The sequence below is a fragment of the Hydra vulgaris genome, chromosome 11, assembly GCF_038396675.1.
Source record: "Hydra vulgaris chromosome 11, alternate assembly HydraT2T_AEP".
NCBI lineage: Eukaryota > Metazoa > Cnidaria > Hydrozoa > Anthoathecata > Hydridae > Hydra > Hydra vulgaris.
In genome coordinates this window covers 6879411-6894917 of record NC_088930.1, presented here as the reverse complement: position 1 = coordinate 6894917, position 15507 = coordinate 6879411, and the positions used below count along the sequence as shown (strand labels likewise).

Genomic DNA, 15507 nt, shown 5'->3' with positions numbered 1-15507 from the left:
GATACATCACAATACCTACAAATAATGGAAACTGAAATGAATCCTGCACAGTTGACAAGCTACAACTATCTGTTTAAAAACGGCTTTGATCTTGCTTGCAACAACGAGTTTGTGACCTGGTGTGCACTGAAACGTTTAGTTCTCAACAATATGTCAAAAATATATCTGAAAATCAAAAACAAGCATTAACAAAAGAAACAGAAGTTACTGAAATCAATTGTTAGTATTAGACTATTTTATTTTTGCTAATAATACTATACAATAAAAATCATTATTTAAAACTTTAGCTAGCAACTTTGATGCTCATATTTTATGTACAAATTGATAAAAATTCCGAATAAAGTATAAAATTTACCAACTTGCATTTCAATAGTATTATTTATTGTTTTCTTAGGAATTCTAATCATCAATTGTTCAAAAATTTTTTTTTTAGACTTCGATGCTTCTATGAACGCTGGAAAGGTTGCTGCTCTTCTAGAACAGTTACAAAATGGTACTGAAGAAGATAACGCAATTCACAGTTTGCTACAAAGAAACGCTTTTATTTTAGAAGTAGAAATTGATGTTTCTGATAAGCAGCTTGCATATTTGGTCAATCCAGTTGAAGAAAAAAATGCTGATTTCATTGTGAATAGTTTTAGTAACACTCTTACTAAGATAAAAGAAAATGAAATCCTAGAACCACTTATAACACCAAAATTGAAATCTGCTACAGTTTCAGATTTTCCATTTGCAAACTCATCCTACCCTGATAAGTCAATCATTTCACGAAGCGATCAATATTTTCATAGCAACAATGCAGCTTTTAATAAAATTTAAAAAGATTTAAAATCTTTAAAATTCTTTAAATATTAGTACTTTTATTGAATATATATTTTTATATATGTGCAGGTGATGGAGATGGTGATGTCTTGGCATATCCTTAGGCCACCGCACGGAAAAAGATAGCGAAAAGACAAGGTCAGCTAAAATACTTCGTTTTAACTTCTCAAGAAGCATACTCAGCAAAGCTGAAATATCACCAGGACAAAATCGAACAGGAAAGAGAAAAATGCGAAAGAAAACAACTGCGACTTATCAGTGCTGCAAAGCAACTCAAAGAAAAAGAAGAAAAAAAAGTATTGGCTGAGAAAAGAAAATTAGAAAATCGTGCCAACAAGTCTACAGCAACAAAAAAAAGAAGTTCAATTCACTACTATCTTTATTGCAACCATGGGTTGGTCCCGAGAACAATACTGACTAATATGTACCAAATATTTTAAAATCTTTTTCATATAATAAAAAATGCATACAATTTCGTACTATATATATAAAAATTTTTATTATTTTTATTTAAGAATACTCTAATGGTTTTATGTGCGTTAAGACCTAATGGTCTTATTAATTTTGTGATAAGACCTAATGGTCTTATCACAAAGCACCGCCACTAGGGCTTAAGCATTTAATGAGTTGGTTCCCCATTTCAAGCCTAACCGATAACATAATTGCTTTAAACAGGATTCGAACTCGCAACCCTTGTATTACGAGTCTTAGTTAGATCCAGGTCAGAATCTAGGGAGGGGTGAAAGTTCGCATTCACAAAAACCCCATGATTTTTTACTTTTCTAATTAAAATAGTGCAATTGAGCATACAAATTAACTAACGAGATTTAATCTTACCAACCTGTATATAACGTCACCTTAGGCGAGTATAAGTTCTTTGTAAAAGGCACACAGTGGGCGACTTTAAATCAACATGGCGAGATTGAGTTCAAGTGGGCGAGATTTAGTGCTTTTGACACACAGTAAAATTTTTAATGGTAATTCCAAACACTTTTAAAAAGTCTACAATAGTCTGCATAGTTTTGTAGCTGAAAAACTAAGCTATCGAATGATGTATTGTGCAGCAGTGTAGGTCTATGAAATGCCTTTCCACTATAATTTTAGTGTAGATGTGGGCGAGGTTTGATTAAGTTGCCCAATAAGAAAGTTAAAGCTTCTGATTATTTTTATTTTTGTAAAAACGTCAAGTAAGATATATTTGATTTATTGTTAATAATATTCATCATCGCTTGTATCACACATCGTTTATAATACAAATAAATTTTCATAATGAAGATTTTTTTAAATTCATTTTTGTATATAGTATAGATTTTTTATTAACAATTATTTATCTTAAATTAATTAAAAACGTTTCTGCTGTTAAGAATGTCTGCAATCAAGGATATTCCAAAAGGAAACAAAGTAATGTTGTCAACATTTATGAAATGGAAAGTTGAAGAGGTAATAGGCTTTAGAACTGATATTACCGACGGAATTACATACAATATTGAAATATACTGCAAAGTTTGTACAAGAAATATGGAAGCGGTATTACAAGGTTGTAAAGGCTTGGTACGAAAAGGTGCTTTACGGTTTATCGACGGGACAAATTTTGTGACAAACCACACGATTCAAAGACATTTAGAAAAACAAATGAGGGGAAAATCTGTTATATAACTTACAACTAATAGTTTTGAAGAAGAATTTCAATTTATTCTTGTGTTATAATCTACTAATATTTTGACGATCAAAAAAAGCGTTATTTATATAAAAAATTATAAAAAAATATATTTAATAATTATTAATTAACTTACAAAAAAAAATTAATTATTTAAAAATATCAAGAAATATAAAAACCGTAAATATTAAAACAGCGTTAACAGCGTTTTAAATAAATTTCAAAACAACGAAAGCAAAAAATTTTAGCCACGAATATATTCTTCAATACTATTATAAGAACTTATTAAGCACTTGCGTTTTTGTTTGGTTGCGTTTTTTTTTACCGTTTAATAGTTTAAAAAAATAGCGATCTGGCGCAATTAAAAAACAAGAAGTTGGGAAGTATAAAAAACTACATTGTTGAAGTAGTATAAACGCACTGTTGTAGATACTACTTCAAACATTGACGAATGAAAGTCGTATAGCAAATAGAAAGCTTTTTATAAACACAGTCTTCCGCAATTTTCAAATTTCAAGATCACTCTCGCGGCCCTGACCCCGAGCGCGCATAATTGCGCTCGATGACAACATTATAATTTTACGAGCGTGATATAACACGCTTGGCAATTTTCTTCATCACACACACACACACACACACACAGATCTATTTATATTTATATATATATATATATTTATATATATATATATATATATTTTTTTTTTTATTTTCCCCTTTTCCCCTTTTTTTGTTATTTGTTAAATTTTGACATTTGATAAATTTGATTGACAAAGCAGGAGTTAAATGTTACATAGAATCGGTCAACTTTTTTGCATTCGTTCAAGCAATTTACATAAAACGATGCATAGTGATTTAAAAATATTGAGTAGCCGTGGCATAGAAACAAACAAATTGAAAACATTGAAGAGGAAGCCAATAAGTATTTTTCTATTTTAGACTACAAAACTTAGCGACCGCGAATTTAAAGAAAATTTTTTGATGAAAGCAATTGCAGCACCCTATTTTCTTATCTCCTCCAGAAAAATTCCAGTGGATTGTTGTGAGGATCATTTTGGAAAAAAAAAGTGGAAATATCCAAAAAAGATTTGATGTCTATGAAGAGCTGACTAATCTTTGTAATTTTTTTCTGAATTTGGAACTTGCAAACGAAAAATTGAAAGAAAAAGTTAAAATTAAAGTAATGAAAGCTTATCTGGGCAATATTAATGAAATTTTGTTCGGTGAATTTATTTTTGAAGTTATCTGATAGCGATTTAAAGATACAATGCAGACGAATTTACTCTTACAATGTATAAAATTATTATAGATGGCCATTTGATTACCGTTTTTCAGAACACTGAAACAAATTTGTGAACTTTTTTATGCTTAATGATAACAAATTATTCTGCTCAGCTCTTTTTCAAAAGTTGAAGCTATTTTAATTTGTGTAGTCCCATGGGTCAGGTTATGCTAAACAGTTGGGCAGTTAATTCAATTAACCAAAATAAAATGAGAATATTAAACTTTGATGGTTTGGTAAACTACATTTGCAAATAAAAAAATAAGAAAAAAAATGTTTTGAACATCCCTTTTGATGCAATTTACAATATCTTGATTTAAAATTATTAAATTATTAAAATAAATTATATTTTATATTATAAGTAAATTATATTTCTCTAACTTTTGTTTGCCTAGAGCCCTTTAAATTGAAAACCAGGCACTGACTTGACCGAATAAAATAATATTCACTATACCATCCTGGAGTCGATGGTAAAGTGAAACAGGCATATCACACAGTGACTCTGAACTCATTGTTACCCACCGAACACACATAAATATCTGGACCACTGTTACATTTCCACTTGACGATAATGAACACCATACGAATAATAAAACAAGATTATTCTCCAATGCATTATCACTTCGTTTTTAATTTTACTGTTTGATTTATAATCATAATAAATGCTATATAGCGGTGGTCAGTGATAAGAATGAAATGTCAACCCAAATAAAAGTGTCTTCCATGATTTAAGGCTTCAACTATTTCTTGAGTTTTTTTCTCCACTGATGAACGGTATTACTCACTTCCTTGAATAGTAAGTAAATGGGAGACAAAAACTTTCCATCATGGTTAAGTTCGAGTGATATGGCAAAATCAGTAGCACCAGTCTCTGTAGTAACAAAGATATTCTCATTAATGGTTCGCATCAAAGATTAAATAAGCTCATTTTCTTAAATTTAAATTGCTCTTATTTGGTTGATTTATTTTCTTGATGTTTACCAGATCATGCTACGACCTTACTTAAACATTTATATCATACTTCTTCAACATCAGATTCACCCTATCATTAAACTTCTTACTTCTTCAACATCGGATTCACCCATTCATTCTTCATTTGTTTTATTTTCATTTGCTTTTATTTGGTGTTGATTGAATGGAAATTGGGTAACACAGTTCAAAGATTGAGTTTCGTCTGACATTTTTCTGATCTATTTTGAGTAGTATGAGAACATTTCAATAATCTATTGCAGAGACTTAGCATTATCAGGTAGAGGTAATTCGACAAGAGGGTAAGCTGCTGAAAACCAGATTTAAAAGAACCATATGATATATGGTAACCAAAAAAATCTAATGCGTCGGCTGAAAACACTTACTTCTAATTAAATCTAATTCCAGCATCTATAGCAGTTATTCTGAATTTACGAAAGTTTTCATCATGCTCTTTTTAGCTATTAACACATACACAAAAGTTTTTAGTTAATTAAAAGCAGTCAGTTCATAAGCTTTAACAAAGTTTTCTATTTTTTGTTAAAAACATACTGATCTTTTGGTAATTCCATAAAACATTCTAGTGTATTGCCATAGTTTATTGTTTGCGTCAAAGTCAGTATATGGTTGATTGCTTTTGTATAAAGGTATTTGGTAGTAAGCAGAACGAGGATCTAGAGTATTATATATTTTGTATTTTGAAATCATGCTTGAAATCACTTCAATTTTAGGTTCTTAACCTCAACTTTAGGAGACTCAGTTTTCATTGTTGTAAGAGCTGCAAAAGATATAGGTACTTGTTATCCACCATATTTAATTGCAATACTTTCATGCAACTCTTGAAAATCTGTACCAAAAATGATGTCTATACATAAATTATCTAGCTCATGGAGTTTGTCTTAATTAAAGATTTCGTTTTGAAGAGTTATTGAAACATAACAATATCCATCTGATTGCTTACAAAGAAGCTAATGCCATTTCAATAAAATTCTCTTCATAAATAACTTCAAAATTGAGTTTTGTTACTAGTGTATTATTAATGAAACTTTTATTTGTACTTAAATTACTAATTAAGCTTCTGTTTAAAATTTTTTATTAACAGTATTTTTGTGACAGACTTGAAAAAGTGAATTGGCTGAGGCTGAGAAGCTAGAACTGAAGTAATTATCCTCAATTTTAGAGATGGCTGCTGAGAAATTAAAAAAATCGACAAAATTTATTTAAATGATTCACCTTTTTACATTTTTGATAGGTAGCTATACAAGCAGGATATTAGTTACATGGATGTTGTACATTTTCGCACAACCAATACAACTGTTTTGAGTTTACTACAGCAGCTACACGATTACTGGTGTGATTCATCGCACCACTTGTATATGGTTTTTGCAAGAGTAGGTTTATTTCATGAATAGATGCAGTCTTAATTAAGATCAGAATAGTTGTACGATACAGGTTCAAACCATGCCACCGTCAACTCAGCGCTTGAGTAGTACTTCTGTACGTAAAAAATATTAGTCAATAACGGACACTACATTCGATTAGTCTTAATGACTGTTTGTGGGTGTTCCTTAGCTAAGCCATCAATATCTTCGGATATAACATTGTTTAGAAAAATATAGCATAAAAATTCAAATAAATAATAAATAAAATAAAATGATAAAAAAATATATATTTAAACATTCAGGTAGCCTAAGATTTAATGAAACAACTTTTTCAAAATTGTTTTTCAAGATAATCATAATACTATGCATATTGCTTTAAGTCCCAGGCTTCTAATTATAAGAACAAAGAAAAAGAAAATCGCACAGAAATGAAAATGCCCTACTCTAAACATTGTTTATATTAAATTAATTTTCGGATGGCTAAGGTCACTTTTTAATGCAATAATTATAAACCACATCTGCGTTTTAAATTTTTTCATGGCGGGTATTCAAGGTGGATATTCTTCTAGTTATTATTATAATAACTGTAAAAATATCCACCTTGAATAATATAATGTATAATTATATTATTACATTTATCCTTTCAGATAATCTGCAACAATATGCAATTTTTTAATTTTTAATTTTTGCTAATAAACCCTTTAGCTGACTATCATAAAAAAACTGGAAAGCGTATTGAAACGATTAATACTTTAAAAATTATTGGTTATTGGTTATTGCTTTAAAAAGTATTGTTTTTTAATGTTATTATTTTTACTTTTTGATTTTGTTTTTGGGGTTCAAAATATGTGCCTCGTACTTTATGTACTTATTTTAAAGTATATAGCATCTAGAATAGTCATTTTTTTAAAATAATGTACATATTCTTTTTACCGTTAAATTTACTTAAAATATACAAAGATGAATAGCTTAAAGAAAGTCTCCCTCAGAAGAGAAAAATATACTTGTAATAATAAACAAATGCTAACAATGTCGTCGTAAACATAATCATTTGTATATGCATTTTTTCACAAAAAAAATGTATACATATTTGAAACGATACTTTAGTGTCTAAATCTTTTGTTAATATAAATAAATATTGACGATGTCTGAATAAATCCTTATGATATTATGATGTCCAAATAAATAAATTAGATATTTCAATAACCTTATTTAACAATTGTTATAAATAATTGCAACTATTTTTCACAATTTTTATAGTGAGTTTACCCAATGGAACCAACCGAAAATATCTTGAGTTAAAATTCAGCTCAAAAAAACACTTATAGATAATCAAAAAAATTTAAAATAATGTTCTCTACAACCTCGGTGTACGCGAACTAGCGGTAAAACTGTTGTATCTACTTTCATCAAACAAGAAAAGCTGAAATCAATTCTTCTAATATGTAGGGTATCTTCACGGTAGAAATTTTAAAAACTGTAATCATGAGACTGCTTGATGAAGCTTTTTGAAGGAGCTGAACAGTTTGGACGCGAGATCGTTTGTATGTTAGCACCAATATAAATTTGAATATACAGATTAAAATTAATTGCACTTTCGATAAATACGCTCTACCCATGATTAAAAAAAACAGGGTAGAAAATACTTATGGTTAAATGCTAATATTAAAAAACTATTTGGATAGAGATTACTTAAAGATATGATGTTAAACTGTAAGCGGAAAGACGAAAACATCCTAAAGCCCTAGAAATTCAGTAAATTTGTTAAGAAACTTTATAATAGTTTCAATATGATACCTTTCCGAATAATAATAAAACATTATACATCTTTTACAACTACTATTCGTCGGTTGTTAATAAAATAAAACAAAAATATTTCCAATATCCTATTCACCGTGGATGCCACTCCAGGACCTAACTTTGAGAACAACTAAAATTTTTCATTTTTCATATCTTTCACGCTTGTTTGTAGAACATCATTTAAAGTCAATTAAAAAGAACAAATTATTTGGTAAAGATGGTATATATTAGGTATTATTTTTCGTTTGTTTAAAAACTCCGCTACAGTTATCTCTTAACAAATTACACGCATTGTCAACCTATCTCTTAAAGCAGCTTCAGTACCAAAATTGTGGAAAATACAAAATCAATACCATAAATGTGGGTTCATAAATGTGGATTAACTGAAAAAGTAGAAAAATATAAAATTATAATTTTACTTATATTATCTATAGTTATGGAATGGCTGTGCATTGTTAGCTACAAAACAAATTTAAAACCATAATTTTATTGATTAATATTCAGTTTAGATATTGCTTAAGAAAATCAACACAATCGGCGGTCATGCCGCTTATAGACAATATAAGGAAGAGTTTCGATGAAGGAAACCATTATGTCATATATACTTATTATATAAACTAAACATATAGTGCTTTAAAATCAGAGCGAAAAACAAACAAAAAAGATCATCTATTTTGATTGACATTTTTGAAGCATCCACATTTTAAAACCCTAATTCTTCTTTTTTATAACTCACAAGATCTATCAAATAATATATCACTGCAAAAAGCTTAGAATGGCATTTTAAAAAAGTAAGAAATATACAACTTTTATAGACTATTTTTTTTCAAGATATGTTATTTCCTCGGGAAACCACTTTAACAAGATAGACTTTTGAGATTTGAAGAGGGTAAAAACTCTTGTTCATACTATTGTTCAAGTTGAAGTGCTTTTTATATTCTCTTGTTCCGAGTAATTCTTTTTTATTTTAGTTTTAGTTTTTTACTTTTTTTATTTTAGTGAGGGTTACTGTTTATTTCGTGTGCACTGGTGTGTTAGGAGCAATTTTTTTGCTTTCAACTTGTTCTTTAGGTTAAAAATTTGGAGCCGGGACCTATGATGTAAAACTTACTTAAGTCAAAAAAAAAAAATTGTTGTAAATTTATAAAATATATGTATGTTATTCCAAAAAGCTAGTAAAGCGGAACAAAAAATATGAAAAAACCATATGCTGAAAACGTTTCCTTCCCAAGATATAACACCTTTTAGAGTATATAAATTACAGACCCAGAATTTACAGACCGGTACAAGAAAACAAAAATAAAATAGATTTTTTATTCCAATTTTGTTATATATCCAGAACAATTTTACTTAGAGAACTTTTATTAATGTAATGTTCAAAGCAATTATCAATTAAATACATGCATGAAGGATTGTTTTAATGGAATTTGTAGTTGTTTAATTCGTTTGATTTTTCATATTAACAAATGTTATTTTAAATGCTTTTTATTAAAAATATAAAATTGTATATATACATTTTTTTAAATGCTGGGGACTGTATTGGCATGGATACCACGACGGCGTCAATTTTAAATATTTTTCAAAAACGAAAAACCGTATTCCCTTATTCAATCAAAAAGTGGTATGAAAGAACTCGTCGAGTAAAACATAGGTAAATATAGATAAAACTATATTTTTTACAAAAAGATCAATTAAATAACACAACGCACTATTAGTGATAAGTAAAAGTAATAAAATTTGAAAAATACAAGCTTATAAATATAAATATTTTCTATATGAGATGTATTAGATTCTATCTCTAACTTCTTGTCACTTCAATTGTGAATATCGGTGTTTACACACCCGGTGCATTTGAACATATCCGTACAGGTAAAGTTGTTTTTATAACACTTGCATCTCTTTGTACTTCAACCACCACTACATCCACAAACACTTTAATTAAACTCAATGGAGCAAGAAGACATTCTGTTAGTATTGGATTAAGGGATTCACTATTGATCTCCCAGCCAAAACCTTATGAAGGAGGATGATTTTGTAAAGGGTTGTGAGATCTTCTTAACACTTAACATAAAAAACGAGTTCTAAATATTTTTTATTTTAGAGTGCTCATAGTAGGTGGTAACTGCGCAGCGTATTGATGATACTTTGAGAAGAGAAACCATCTTAGCTTATCAAAGATTGATATGTTATTAGGCATATCTTTTAATCCATATGTGATGGCTACTAAACGCTCAATACCTTGAGGAGTAACTTGATTTAACAAAGACTCAGTATTGCTTAACATTGATAAACCATACAGAATCTTGTCATCCGCAACCATGAATGACTTCCACCATGTTAATTTGGTTTTTCCATTGAAGCGGCCGGTCTGGTAACATCCTGTTAAGACACGGAAACCCAGTAAAGCTTTTGAACGTTTGGAACCAAGTACTTTAAAACAACTCTTGACACTCATATTACGTTCTTCTGATCCTTTTCCAGTTTGTAAGTATGTTGCAAGAGGTAGATATTCAAAGTAAAATATTAGCAACAAAAGTACGTTTGTATCTGGGGAGAAAACATAGCATTCTGAAAACGGATTATGTCTAGCAATATCAATGACACAAGAAGAGTGTCCGCTTGATCTCTTAACAACTTAATTTCAAGACTGGAGATAATTTTAACTGTTTTTAGTTCATTTGAAACTGAAAAACATATTTTTTGGTCTTATATTGCACCATAAGTATATTTTGATAGGTATATAGTTTTGTCGCACTTAGTTTCTGTATAAGATAACAAATGCTTTAACGAAAAACTGCTAATTCCTCCTTTATCGGAAACCTTGTGCTTTATATTGTTTCCAGATGTTTGCTTCAATCTTGTTCTAGTTTTATTAGAATGACTGATATAGCAATCAAACAGAAGTCTAATTTTGTTGACCAAACAAGATGTTTGGCGAAGTTCGAAAGAAAAATTAGAGTAAACAAATTTCCTTTTAATTTTTAAACCTTAATAGTTCTTTTATGTTTAAACGTTCCAGTAAGTATTATATCTTTTTTTAATAATCTTATTTTTAGAATAAAAAGAGTTTGCCTTCCACATTTTTACTTCAGCAGCTTTGTGAACTCTGTTTCCCTATTCCGTCAATAATGAATACTCTCTGGATATTGTTTTTTATATCGTGGTTAGGTACTAATAAATGCTTTTCTTTTGATTGCGATTCTATCTCATTTAGTATTAAAGTAGGGAAAAGGGGGCAGCTTTGAACAGGGGCAGCTTTGAAAAAATGAATTTGTGAAGCGTTAATAAATTTAAACTTAATATTATATAATTAAATATTTCGCGAAAATAATATTTACGCTCATAACTGTCACTTGTCTTTCCTAAAATTTGATACAAGTTGGACAATCTATATGATTGGTTTGTTTTTGAGGAAAAATTGTAAACATTTTGGAATAAAGTTATAAGATTTTCTTAACAGCGTTTTTAGCAAGTAACAGGTTTTATATTATTTATAAAATAGAATAAGTCACAAACTTTACAATTTCGCACAAAATATCAAAAATTGAGCTTGTTTTGATTGGAAAAATCATCGTTTAATCATAATGATGCTGTCGGGGCAGTTTTGAACAATATGAATCGAGCACTTTTGATTTGTTTTTTAGATTTTCTGCTTTAATAAAATTTCTTTATTACGGCTTATTTTCTGATTTGAAGTTTAAAATGATTCTAAACTATAAGAAAAAGAGAGAAACAGAAATTATAGAGGAAGAATATTAACAATACTGTTTTCTAAGTTGTGGCAAAACAAAGATTCTCACTGACACTCCAGAGAGAGAAGAAATAAAAAAAATTATCTTTGACGCAAGATAAAACTTAAGTCTAAGAGAATTCAAAACAAGAAACTTCCAAAATCAAGCTAACACGAAAAATACTTTACTTTATGTTAAATTTAATATACTTGAATTATTTGGATTTTCATCACAATATATTTGGTAAAATATCAACTTTTGAATTTATAAAGGTTCTTATAAACATTTAAATTACTTTATTTTATTATATTAAGTTATAAATTAATACTTACTAGCTTTAATAGTTTTGTTTTATTTATTCTTTGAAGTGCTTCTAATATTAGACTGTATTAAAAAAAATTATCTGATTGTTACAATAAAAAGTTAAACTTAATGAAGTTAAAAAATATTTAAAATATAAAAAAAAAGACAAAACCAAAGGTCAATCCTTTATATCTTTAACTTCTTGTATCTTCAACTTCATATTTTAAACTTCAGTTGTTTTCATTTGCTGGTAACTTTGAACATTTTTATGTGTGTTCAAAACGTAAGATTACTGGCTTTATTTTTAGCTTGAAAATTGTACAATACTGCAATTTCATTAATCTATTATTGTTTTCACTATTTAGAAAAAAAGTGGTTAAAATGAATAAAATAATGATTTATAAAAAAAAATGTTTAAAAAATGTTCAAAACTACCCCCTTCTCCCCTATATCTGTGGGAGGCAGGGGCCTAAAATCTTCCATATCGGTTTTTTATCTTTTGTATTATTTATTCAGTTCCAAAATATTATGATGGTGATGCTTGATAAACTCCATTATAAAAAAAAAAAAAAAAAACCATTCGCTTTTTGAGTAAAACATTATTCTTAATGAAAAAACATGCAAAAGTAACAATATAAATTCCCATAGAACAAACTTTTATTCCTTGTATATAATAGATAATTGCTTTTAATAAAAAGTTCACATCAACAACAACTCTTTAAAGAATATGAATCATTAATATATAGTAAACCTGACATTTTCAGCATATGGTTTTTACATATTTTTTGTTCCACTTGACAAGCTCTTTCGTATAACATTTTTTTTTTTAATTTACAATTTATTTTTTTTGTTCACTGGAAAAAGTTTGACGTCATGGGTCCCGGCTTTAAATGTAAAAATATTTTGGCACCCATTTAATTTCTTCTTAGTTTTAACCAAAAGAACAAGTTAAAAGCTAAAAGTTGCCAACACGTCTGTGCACCCTTAATCTTAACCTAGCAGCCCTCACTGTTTTCCTCATACATCGACATGAATAATTTTAGCTTGTTCATGAAAAACAGATTTTGAAACTAGTCAAGAAACCTGAAAAGAACTTGTACCAAGTAAATTTTTTGAATTAGTATTAAAGAAGATCATTGGCACTTAAATACTTTGAACATTTGCTTATTTGGATTTTTATTTTAAACAAACGCGCATGTTTCTCTTTTAGAATTAGCAAAACAGATTGAGTATACGCTTTAAGGGAATTTTTATTAAACACAAACTACTTACCAGATTTCAATTTCCTCTCATTACCATTTATGCGGTAACGGTTGCTTGAACTAGCCTCTTTAGAATAATGGCTGTTATGAAGAACTTTTAGACGAGGCCTTTCAGTTAACTGAGGGTTATTGTTGAAGATGTTTTTCTGATTATATTTTTCTGTAGTATGAAATTTTTCAAATTTTGGAAATTTCTTAATCTTGGCGAAATTTTTATGATCTTTGAATCCTTTGTGTTCATACTGCTTAACTTTTTGAGAATCACCACTTTTCTGAATATCTTCACTAATTGCTGATTGAGTATTTTTTCTTTCCTTTTTATATGAGTCGATAAAGTTCTTATTGTAGCACTAAAAAATGTTAAAAATCTTACCGTTAATTTCTATCATCCTTTTATGAAACTAGTAGTTACAATTTCTTACATTTAACGACAAGATTTCATTAAGTCAAAGTAATTGTAATATATGGGTTTTAGAAAGATAATATATATATATATATATATATATATATATATATATATATATATATATATATATATATATATATATATATATATATATATATATATATATATATATATATATATGTATATATATATATATATATGCAAAAAACACAAACCTCTATATCACCTTTACGGCATTTTATACAGAAAGCAATGTTAGCAGTTAATGCTAAAGTTACCAATAGCACCAAAGTTTTCATTTTCATATAGTTGATATAAAATGACCTAAAAAAAAACGTTATGATCACAAACAATCTTAATATGTTTTACTTTATCTGTTTAAAACGTCATTTAGTTTTTAGTTAATTTTCAATAAAAAACAAAACAAAAGAGAAACACTGTTAAAAGTAAACATATCAATCATGATCGCATCCGTTTAGGTTGGTTGATTTAATTTTCGTGCTCGAACAAAAGTCTTTTTATAGATTTTAAACAATTTATACATTAAATTCAGTTGCTAATTTTATTTTAAATAACATTTAATATCAAAACATTTTGTCGTTATCACGTGCTATTTTCGATTATGACCTTATAATACAAAATGCAGTTTGCACCAGCATATTGTATTTTGTGTGCAACCTAAAATTGCGTTGTAAATATTCTAAATGTTATCAGGGGATAAATAATGATACTTTACTCCAAAGTTCTCAACAACCAAAATAGTATTAATACAATAGTGTATGTTATTCAACGTGGTTTTATGAGTTATATTCTGTTTTTGAAAAGTAAGTATACTTCCTTGTGATTAAAAAGTAATTCTAAATTTAATTTTAAAGATGCATCATTAACATTTAGCTGTTTTCTTATTTAACTTGTTTTTTTATGAGATTACTTGGATTACCTTGTCTTATTTCTTTGAAGTACTAATATCCAATAAAAAAGTCATTTATGTTAAATATTATTACACAGCTTATAACAGTATTTTGAATACATTAAATATAAGTAAAAATGGAAATATAAGTAAAACTCTGAATATAAGTTTAACTTCTAGAAAGAAACCAAAAGATCTTATAGTAAACAAAATGCCATATTATTTACTTGTGTATTGCTAGATAACAAAGAAAAAACTTAAACATTTGGAGTAAGAATTACTTTATATAAAGTTGTTATTTATAATAAAAACAATTCAAAATTATACTAAATATAAAAATTACAAAAAATAGTTTGCTTCAAATTGTTTAAAATTAAATTAAAAGCGACTTATTTAAAATTAATTTGGTTGTGATCTATAATCGCGACCAAATTAATAAAGTTATTTATTTTTGATATTGAAATAATAAATTAATTTGGTCTTGATTATAGATTAAAAGAGCGAGACTATTTCAGGGCCGCCAAGAGAGAGAGTAAATTGTTTCAAATTTTATAAAGTTTATCGATGAATATAAACCTAGTTGAGAAAAGTGCAAAAATAATTTACCAACTTGTTGCTCCCATGATTGGGGCAGGGTGGCAAAATTAGTTAAATTAGGGCCCTTAAAACAAAAATTGGTTTGACTTCATTAGTTTTAAAAAAACTAAAAATTATTTTTTTGCTGGAATACTACAAACACAACTTTTTTTTAACTTAAAAAAAACTGATAAATTTTTTATTTATTTTTCAAACGTAAAAAAAAAAAATTAAAAAGAAACAAAAAATACTCAAAATAAAAATTAATATTTTTAATATAAATTAATATTAATATTTTATAATATATAATTAATATTTATTAGAAAAATTGTTTACAAATAATAATAATTAATTATAATTATAATTGTTTGGAATAAACCATTGAATTTAAACAAATCGTTTAAATTCAA

General features: G+C 27.7%; 1 protein-coding gene across 1 annotated transcript in view; it reads right to left on the bottom strand.

The window, feature by feature from the left end:
• The window catches only part of LOC100207040 (uncharacterized), a 32606-nt gene extending 18596 nt beyond the window's left edge, over positions 1-14010 (bottom strand). The window contains exons 1-2 of the mRNA XM_065809941.1: positions 13827-14010; positions 13216-13555 (exon numbers count right to left, since the gene is read on the bottom strand). Of these exons, the coding sequence (XP_065666013.1) occupies positions 13216-13555; positions 13827-13916 (430 nt within the window). The 5' untranslated portion in view covers positions 13917-14010. The remainder of the gene's footprint in view (positions 1-13215; positions 13556-13826) is intronic.
• Positions 14011-15507: the final 1497 nt, after the last annotated feature.